We start from the raw sequence: 10464 nt of genomic DNA on the forward strand, positions 1-10464 counted from the left end.
TTCTAAGGCTTTTGCCACTGTCAGTCCTTTTTTGTCTTTCAAGGGCCTCAACCACAGATATTTGGAGAAAACATCGATTACCACCAACAAAAAGGTGTAACCACGATTATAGTGTGCAAACTTTACCATGTCCATGAGATCAGCCGACCACTGATCATCAATTCCTGTGACCATGATTCTGTTCCTGGAAAACGTTCTTCTGACTGGACGATGTAAACTGTATGACTCCTGTTTTTGCAACCACTTTCTGATATTGTTCTTGCTAATGACGTATTTCCCGGCTTTTCTGACGTATCTATACAGTTTGTCTGGACCAGAAAAACTGGCCGGGTTGGATGGATCATAATAAATGTCTTTCAAGTAATCTTCCCACATGATCCTCACACTTCAGTAGTTTCAGCATCAATAACAGTTATTGGCAAAGGAGACGCCTTATATACAGTCTAGTCTTCGGTGTCTGATTCCTCTTCCTCACTTTCAGATTCATCACTGTCTGATTCCTCATCTGGTATGTCAATGTGAGAACTAACTTTTTCAGCCACCCTCTTCAGGAGTGGTTTGATTTTGTCTTTGAGTGTCGTGTACTCGGCAGTGCTTTCCATCTTGTGGATTCTGTCTAGAATCGGTTTCATCAAAGAAGGTCGAGAGAAGCAACGAGTGAACAACAATGCATTTGCCAATGTATTGAAATATGTCTGCTCCCATGACTTGGCTATCTTTCGATCCACCCATTCTTCAGACTTTCCCTTATCCAAGTAGTTTTGTCGGTCTTCACGCATATCCTCTTTATAACAATTGTAGACTAGCTGCCACAGATAATCCAGTCCAGCCATTTCCCACTCATCATGGGTGTCATCATGCCTTTCTTCCACCTCGTATCTAGCTCTCTTTGCAGGAGGTTCCCCTCTATTTTCGGGACACCATGTTTTCACGTGTCTCTGCAAATCGTGTACGTCTTGGAACACTAATCCACAATCGTCACAAGAATACATTTCTGGGAGCTCTTCTTCACACGTCTGCTCACTTTGAAGGTCTGAATAAGAATGAAACATCTCTTGACTGTTCTCCCCTTTTATAGACTTTGTCAGCTCTTCTCCAGGGGTGTCGTCCTTTTGATCCAGAGCATTAGGTCGTAATCTTTCTGTAGAGGGTGTCAACGGCTTCAGATTGATAAAGAGATAACCGTATGGCTCTTTCACGGCATCTTCATATGGATGCATGAACGTTTGGGTATTTCCTGGGTACATCTGGCGTGCCAAGGTCATCACTTGTTGCTTGTCGATGGGGTTGTTGAAAAGTGCCAGGTAATGACAATTTCTTCTTTGTGTTGGATCCTTGCTGTTATAGAGGTTCTGGTTGATGGCAATCACGAAGAGGTTTCGGTGGTGACTTCCTTCGGTGAACAGGTCGGTGATGCGTGGGTCTTTTCCAGCTGTAGACATCAAGTCGTCCAACACGATGAGATTTCTGACTCTGGGGTCTAAATAATGATCTTTTTCAAGATCTCCAGGTATGCCTCGAACGAATTCCACTCGAGCAACCAATTTAATCGTATCATAGAGAGGCTGCCATCGTTTGTAGAGCCAGATGATGCGTTGGGGAGGTGGGTGAATTCTTCCATCTCTCAGCAGTTTGAACACCAAAAAGGTCTTACCACACGAGGTGGGTCCCGACACGATCATGGTGAAAGGATGACGCAAGGTAGTTGGTGACAGCGACGGCAGCTGCTGCAGCGGCGGCGGCGGCGGCGGCGGCGGCGGCGGCGGCGGCGGCGGCGGTGGCGGTGGTGGTGGCAGGTCATTAGTATGTTTATGCTGAAAGTGTCTCAACATGACGTCTCTCCTGGAAAAGTTCTTCCCACATTCTGGACAAGTGTTCTGATACATCTTGACACCTCGACGGTCAGACTCGAAATGAGGTTGACGTGAACGTCGCCCCTTTATATAGATGACGGTGGTGGCAACTATAGAAGGCAAAGATGACACAACAAATTTGTAAAGTTCAATCATTTATTATGTAACAACAAGGGTAAAAAGTTTTCCAACAGTCTCAATAAAATGCTTCTTGCATCTCACTATATTATTTGTATATTTGCTATCAACAAGCACTTTCAGGTCATACACATTGACCAATATCATTAAATGTTGCTAAAAACTAACATTGTCTCAGCTGTATGTATTCATTAAGGTAAGTAGTATTCAGGTTACCTATTTTATCATTAAACTACATTATGCAACTACACAACTATTTTCATTATAACTAAATTTCTATTTACTTATACTCTAACTTCAGATGTGCTAGTTTAATATATTGCTTTATCTTTAATACTACAGTTCACTACACTATCTCTAATGCTCTCTCTCTCACTACCTACTACTTCAGTACTATATTTCTCTACTCAGAGTGGCACTACATCCCTCTCTGTCACTTCAAGTACTTTTATACGACCAGCGGCTTCAAATCACACTACCGAACAGCTGTTTAAAGCGAGACTCTAGGGTGTATACAATCGGAACACCTCGTCACATTCCGCTACGCTATATTTCGTAGAAATGTACGAGGAGTTCCGATTGGGGTGTATAGTGACGACGCGACCTCTAAGGGGGAGATAATTTCTGGGTGTTCGCCAATGAGTTTGCAGCAATTTTTTAAGATTTGATCAACAGAGACTTTTAAACGATTGTAATTACATATCAAATATATTTTTCTGCATAAAATATTAGTGGCTGTTTGTACTAGGTTAAATTTCATTTTATTTCCTAAAATATTTTTTTTCGTACGTACGACAAAATCCAGTTTGGGCTTACGACCAGAAACACATTGAATATACAGACATAGCCCGAGTACTCTGACTGTAAGAGAGCTAGACGGACATTTGGACATAAACACGCTCTCATTACAGTCAGAGACTAACCTATGTCTTTTTTTGGCAATTCCTGACTACCAAACGGTAGGCAACGAGTCCCGCTCTAATACCACAACAATCCTATGTTTGACGTCAAATACCTTTACATCAATAATTTTCGAGTTAAGTGATACAAAAAAATCCACATATTAATCACTAATACACATACTACAGAAAGAAACCCGACAGCACCCACATTCAGCTACGCTTCGTGACACTCCGTCGCAACAATTGCAAAGTAACCATTGCAAAGCAAAGCAACCAATTTAATCGTATCATAGAGAGGCTGCCATCGTTTGTAGAGCCAGATGATGCATTGGGGAGGTGGGTGAATTCTTCCATCTCTCAGCAGTTTGAACACCAAAAAGGTCTTACCACACGAGGTGGGTCCCGACACGATCATGGTGAAAGGATGACGCAAGGTAGTTGGTGACAGCGACGGCAGCTGCTGCAGCGGCGGCGGCGGCGGCGGCGGCGGTGGCGGTGGTGGTGGCAGGTCATTAGTATGTTTATGCTGAAAGTGTCTCAACATGACGTCTCTCCTGGAAAAGTTCTTCCCACATTCTGGACAAGTGTTCTGATACATCTTGACACCTCGACGGTCAGACTCGAAATGAGGTTGACGTGAACGTCGCCCCTTTATATAGATGACGGTGGTGGCATTTTTAGTCTACACTATCCGGTGGTCCTAATGTTTTATGCTGAGATGTGATAGTGGCCATAGGCAAGACTGCTTATGCCATCAGACAATAGATACCTTTTGTCATCAAAGGGAGATAGCCCTAACTTATTCAGTTTGATGTTGTACAGTTGGTGGCTATAGCTCCTGATCTGAGTCATGTTTGACATGTGTATGCGTCTTTCAAAGAGACACTGTTTGTAATGTTCATGCTTTGTGTGGCTTTTGATGACACTCTTCTTGATCCCTTTGGCCGTTTTCTTTTCCACCAGCTCACCTTTCTCCTCAAAAATGAGGGAATACATTTTGGATTTCAAACCCACAAACTCCTGGATAGGGATTCCATGAGTCTCATCCTTCATTTTACCCAATACTTTCTTGTTCACGGTACTATACAGAACATGGTCAGTGGGATACTCTGAAGTGTCAAACAGATTGGAGTCCTGTAACATGTCTTGGTAGATGTCATCTGTCTGGATGTAGTAACACAACGAATCGGTGTCTGTGAACAGGAGTTGAGCTTTGGATGCATACTTGGACTTGATGTAGTTATAGTGAAAATCATACATTAAGATTTTCGAAATGTCCAGAATGGCGAAACCCACATAGATCGGTCTGTTCAAAATCAGCCGTTGCTTCTGCATGTGGATGGCCACCAGATCTTTGTTGAAAATGCGAAAGGCATGAAAAGTGGGTTTGGCAATGAACTTGCGAGCGCGTTTTGAATTGTTAACCAATTTCACGTCCACGTGCTTCCTCAGGTTCTCCATCGTCTTGCCAAAGACAGAGTTGTTCATCAGTTTGAAGAACTCTTTTTCAAAATCGTTTTTGGGCACATTTGCGTCTGTCTGTATTGAAATCGATGTAGGCCTTCAACCATGGGCTTTGTTCAAAGGCCAACACTCGATGGATCTTGGTCAGTTTCATGCCCAGTGAGATATACAATTTCAAATTTCGGTAGTGCACTACATATCTCTCCTTCTGTCTCAAGTTTGGGATCAGTTTCTCTGTTGAAATGCCACTCATATCTAGCTCTTTCAGAAGCTGGGAAGCATAGGGAGATAGCATGTCTTCAGTCACCGTCATTTTCTCTGGAGCAAGAGGATACTCGTTATGGAGGTTGTGTAGTTCTTGGGGATAGTCCAGGTCGACTTCTAAGATGTAGCCTACAGATGCATCATCGGGTACCTCGGTCACATCTATATGGGGATCATCTAGCCACTGGAACCCAGACACTGGAAGGGCTTGTGACATGGCCCACCCATAAAGGTTGTTGGCATCTAGATAAGCAATATAGGTATTGGGAAGATCAGGGTCGTGGTTTGGGACCTGGTTGTTGTTAGCTTTGGCATGACGATGGGATATCATGGAGATTCCACCCCTAAGTCCCTTTTCGATGAAGAGGTGCATGTCGATGTCTGTAAGAAGTTCGAGTTTCACACCAGTCATCTTTAGGGCTGCCTGCCATGCCAGACCTGGAGACGTGTAGAAATGAGCTGGGTCGAGTCCATAATAGTTCAAACAGATACCCCGGAAATTTTCAAAAACGTCTGCTAGAGCCAAAACATCTGTTGAAACGTACAGCTCGTGGTACTGACCGAGGTCTCGGATGCGAAATTCCTCCCATACTCCTTGGGCATGAGCATAGTCCTCGTCACTTATGTCTTCATCAGTTAAGGAGCTTCGAAATGCTTCTTTGGGTGGGAGCTGGGTCTCTAAGAACCGAGTTTCAGAATCAAAGTATTCGTATGGGTGTGGTAGAATTTCGTGCGTGCGAGTGGTGTGCCCGTGTGTCGTGCAACTACTCTGGACCTACGTACTGGGTAAGCGACGAGGAGTGCGTGCCGCACGCTCGAACGCACGCGTGACCATGAAGGCGTTTACCACATAAATAATAGTTAAAATGAACAAGACAACAAGATGTCACTTTAAAGACGGGTTGTTATTGCATTGAAAACACAGGAATTTTATACATGAAATATTATGCAGATATCAACCAAAGTTATGAACTAAGAATACTATTAACACTAAACTCTGAAAACATATAGTTACCCAGTGATGTCAATTACAAGTATCACAGTTAAAAATCTATATTTATTTGAACAGCCAAAAGACTAGGCAGTCGCCCATTATCCATTGAATGTTCACAGTGACCGACTAACAACACCAGGAGACTAGACAATCGCCCATTATCTCAAGATGCTCTCAATGATCAGTTAATTAAAGAGTTATACACAAAAGAACTACAATATTTCACAGTTAAAAATCTATATTTATTTGAACAGCCAAAAGACTAGGCAGTCGCCCATTATCCATTGAATGTTCACAGTGACTGACTAACAACACCAGGAGACTAGACAATCGCCCATTATCTCAAGATGCTCTCAATGATCAGTTAATTAAAGAGTTATACACAAAAGAACTACAATATTTAACTACAGTTAATATTATATACACTTACATACTTACAGATATTTATTTAAACAACCAAAAGACTAGGCAATCGCCCATTATCAATTGAATGTTCTCAGTGACTGACTAACAACACCAGGAGACTAGACAATCGCCCATTATCTCAAGATGCTCTCAATGACCAGTTAATTAGAGTTATACACAAAAGAACTACAATATTTAACTACAGTTAATATTATATACACTTACAGATATTTATTTAAACAACCAGGAGACTAGACAATCGCCCATTATCTCAAGATGCTCTCAATGACCAGTTAATTAATTATCTATCCTAAATTTAATAAACAAGAAAGAGTAATTATTGAGTTGGATCCCAAAACTACTTTAAAGTAATTTAAATTGGATAACCTATTAATTTAGAAAGATTGCAAAGGAAGCTAAAGACAATCGTCTATTTACCTCTCAATGCTGTCCAAAATGTAAGAAAAATATTCAATGAAACGTTATAACTGCGAAGTTTAGCTCGATCAGCTGATAGTTGTCAAAATTTGGATCCAACTGTTTACAACTGACGTAACAGTTCTATTTATACCCCAACATTGACGTCACTGGGATTTTTTGAATCTCTAGTATGACGTCAAATATACTCTTGAGAAAAACACAATATGGTCTTACAATACACAACGGATACATAAATCAGCGAATATCTAAGCATATATTTCTAATATCAATGTTATTTATAATCCATAACATTAATCAAAACAACAACATCGTTTTGTTCTGCTTATGCCATCAGACAATAGATACCTTTTGTCATCAAAGGGAGATAGCCCTAACTTATTCAGTTTGATGTTGTACAGTTGGTGGCTATAGCTCCTGATCTGAGTCATGTTTGACATGTGTATGCGTCTTTCAAAGAGACACTGTTTGTAATGTTCATGCTTTGTGTGGCTTTTGATGACACTCTTCTTGATCCCTTTGGCCGTTTTCTTTTCCACCAGCTCACCTTTCTCCTCAAAAATGAGGGAATACATTTTGGATTTCAAACCCACAAACTCCTGGATAGGGATTCCATGAGTCTCATCCTTCATTTTACCCAATACTTTCTTGTTCACGGTACTATACAGAACATGGTCAGTGGGATACTCTGAAGTGTCAAACAGATTGGAGTCCTGTAACATGTCTTGGTAGATGTCATCTGTCTGGATGTAGTAACACAACGAATCGGTGTCTGTGAACAGGAGTTGAGCTTTGGATGCATACTTGGACTTGATGTAGTTATAGTGAAAATCATACATTAAGATTTTCGAAATGTCCAGAATGGCGAAACCCACATAGATCGGTCTGTTCAAAATCAGCCGTTGCTTCTGCATGTGGATGGCCACCAGATCTTTGTTGAAAATGCGAAAGGCATGAAAAGTGGGTTTGGCAATGAACTTGCGAGCGCGTTTTGAATTGTTAACCAATTTCACGTCCACGTGCTTCCTCAGGTTCTCCATCGTCTTGCCAAAGACAGAGTTGTTCATCAGTTTGAAGAACTCTTTTTCAAAATCGTTTTGGGCACATTTGCGTCTGTCTGTATTGAAATCGATGTAGGCCTTCAACCATGGGCTTTGTTCAAAGGCCAACACTCGATGGATCTTGGTCAGTTTCATGCCCAGTGAGATATACAATTTCAAATTTCGGTAGTGCACTACATATCTCTCCTTCTGTCTCAAGTTTGGGATCAGTTTCTCTGTTGAAATGCCACTCATATCTAGCTCTTTCAGAAGCTGGGAAGCATAGGGAGATAGCATGTCTTCAGTCACCGTCATTTTCTCTGGAGCAAGAGGATACTCGTTATGGAGGTTGTGTAGTTCTTGGGGATAGTCCAGGTCGACTTCTAAGATGTAGCCTACAGATGCATCATCGGGTACCTCGGTCACATCTATATGGGGATCATCTAGCCACTGGAACCCAGACACTGGAAGGGCTTGTGACATGGCCCACCCATAAAGGTTGTTGGCATCTAGATAAGCAATATAGGTATTGGGAAGATCAGGGTCGTGGTTTGGGACCTGGTTGTTGTTAGCTTTGGCATGACGATGGGATATCATGGAGATTCCACCCCTAAGTCCCTTTTCGATGAAGAGGTGCATGTCGATGTCTGTAAGAAGTTCGAGTTTCACACCAGTCATCTTTAGGGCTGCCTGCCATGCCAGACCTGGAGACGTGTAGAAATGAGCTGGGTCGAGTCCATAATAGTTCAAACAGATACCCCGGAAATTTTCAAAAACGTCTGCTAGAGCCAAAACATCTGTTGAAACGTACAGCTCGTGGTACTGACCGAGGTCTCGGATGCGAAATTCCTCCCATACTCCTTGGGCATGAGCATAGTCCTCGTCACTTATGTCTTCATCAGTTAAGGAGCTTCGAAATGCTTCTTTGGGTGGGAGCTGGGTCTCTAAGAACCGAGTTTCAGAATCAAAGTATTCGTATGGGTAGACCTGCTTTCTCAACAAAAGGGGCAGTTGATCTGCGCCGAAATGTTGAGTCATGTGGACAAACTTAGAAGGTCGTTCCTTGGCCAGATTGCTTACGAGTTTCTCCAAGGAAAAGTTCATAAACTGAAAGGAATCGATAAAATCCATGCACCCTAGACTGAAGGAGATGTACTTTTCCATATTGTTGGGAATGCAACTGATGGGTTTACTCTGAATTTTTCCTATGGCCTGCATGATGAGATGACTGTCATAGCCTCTCAAGTTATGGAAAACAACGGGAATGCGCCCAGTAAACTTGTAGTTGAGGTTACATTCACTGTGGGTTGCACCCCTAAACTCTCCAGTAATGTGACAGTGGTCCCTGACTGGATTAGGACCGAGTGGCGCCTTACATATGTGACACTGCGTGGCCGTCTTGAATGATTGCCAATCTCGTCCCCTCATCACCATTAGCTCACACTGTTTAAATTTCTCTTCTATCTCCTCTTGTTCTTTGACCATGCACTCGACAAATTTGTCGGTGGCGCCTAGGCCTCTATAGGTGACAAGTGGTTTGCAATGTTCAGGTGACAAGCCAACCACTTTATAGGCAAACCCAGAAGGGACGTGTTTAGTCATTTTCTCAGTGGAGGATGACTCTGGGCTTTTTTCACATCTTGAAATAGGCACTTGGAGGCATTCGAAATCAGCATAGACGATGTAGGGAACTTTGAGTTGTTTCCTTACATTCTTGTAATATAGCCATTTGTCTTCGTCTTTGGGCATGTCAACCTTCTGCGGACCATGTGTTTGACAATAAACAAGATGATCATCCAAAATTCTCTGTTTTGTGAACCCCTGTAGACAGTAAGGACAATAATGATGGCGATGACCATAGCTTTTCTGATCAAATAGTAGCCGGTTCAAGTCTTTGATCCAGCAAAAATGTGACTTTTTACTGTTGGCGATCATCAGCAGGTCCACGTGCCTTTCAAAACGTTGTTTGGTCACGTGGAGTGGGTAGACTTCGCCTCTTTCGTAACCGAACACGTTGATAGAAATATTGTTCTGCCTTTCAAACCGGGGAATATCGACCAGTTTAACGGGGAAAGAAATGCCAGTGGTGTCAAGTTGATTGACGTATTGAGCATACTTAGCCACCCGCTCTGCATGTTGTTTGACGGGGTATAATGCCGCCAGGACCGACCACATGAAACACTTCTGGTCCCGATTCTGAACATTGACGATGGCATGCTTAGCTCTCAATTTGATGGGGAGGGGTGTGTAACTCGAGCCTCGAAGGGGTCGGTACCGAGCCATGTGAATGGTGGGGTCTACCACCTTATCCACCGTCCAGTTGCTACCCTGCCTTTGAAATTCGATGAAAGAAGTATAGATCTTTTTAATCGATTCCTTCATCCCTTCATCTGGGTCTTCAAATTTAAGAGACGTTTGACACTTGCCTCTGAAATGGGGTTCCACCGTTTCCACCACCTCACCTTTCCGCCTGCTCAACTTTACTTTGATGGTCAGGTACCACTTTAGCTCACCTCGATCTTTGATGGCTTGCTTCAACACCTTCTTGACCTCGTCGTACTTTCCCTTCAGGAATGTCATGGGGTCGTATTTCTGTATACCTTCTCCTGGGATGGTATGAACCTGCATAGTGCCTCCTAGGGCTTGAAGGTCACACGGTGGCTCGACAGGTTCTTGTTGAGTGGGTGTTGGTTCGGTGGCAGATGTCCCTCGTGGAGTACTTTCATTAGCACCCCCCTGTTGTAAATGTGTCTTCAAATGACGATGCAGGTTATCTCTTCTCGTGAATGTCATTTTGCATTGACTGCAAGTTAGCTTCGGACTTCCATGGGCCGTCTTCTTGTGACGGTTTAAACTTTGTTTGTGTGCAAAGGTTTGACCACAGTCACTACAACCGTATTCGAGCCTCTGCCTTTTGGCTGTTCTTCCATATTCCATACTTGTCTGGGCTTCCATACTGCAATAAA

General features: G+C 42.8%; 1 protein-coding gene across 1 annotated transcript; it reads right to left on the reverse strand.

Annotated features, from left to right (window-relative positions):
* Positions 1–3209: 3209 nt before the first annotated feature.
* Positions 3210–10453, reverse strand: LOC121387232. Its single transcript, XM_041518258.1, has 2 exons — positions 6863–10453; positions 3210–3718 (listed from the first exon to the last, which is right to left on the reverse strand). The coding sequence occupies exons 1-2, from the start codon at positions 10451–10453 to the stop codon at positions 3602–3604; spliced, it is 3708 nt and encodes a 1235-aa protein (XP_041374192.1). The 3' UTR covers positions 3210–3601.
* Positions 10454–10464: the final 11 nt, after the last annotated feature.

The sequence above is a fragment of the Gigantopelta aegis genome, chromosome 13, assembly GCF_016097555.1.
Source record: "Gigantopelta aegis isolate Gae_Host chromosome 13, Gae_host_genome, whole genome shotgun sequence".
Lineage (NCBI taxonomy): Eukaryota > Metazoa > Mollusca > Gastropoda > Neomphalida > Peltospiridae > Gigantopelta > Gigantopelta aegis.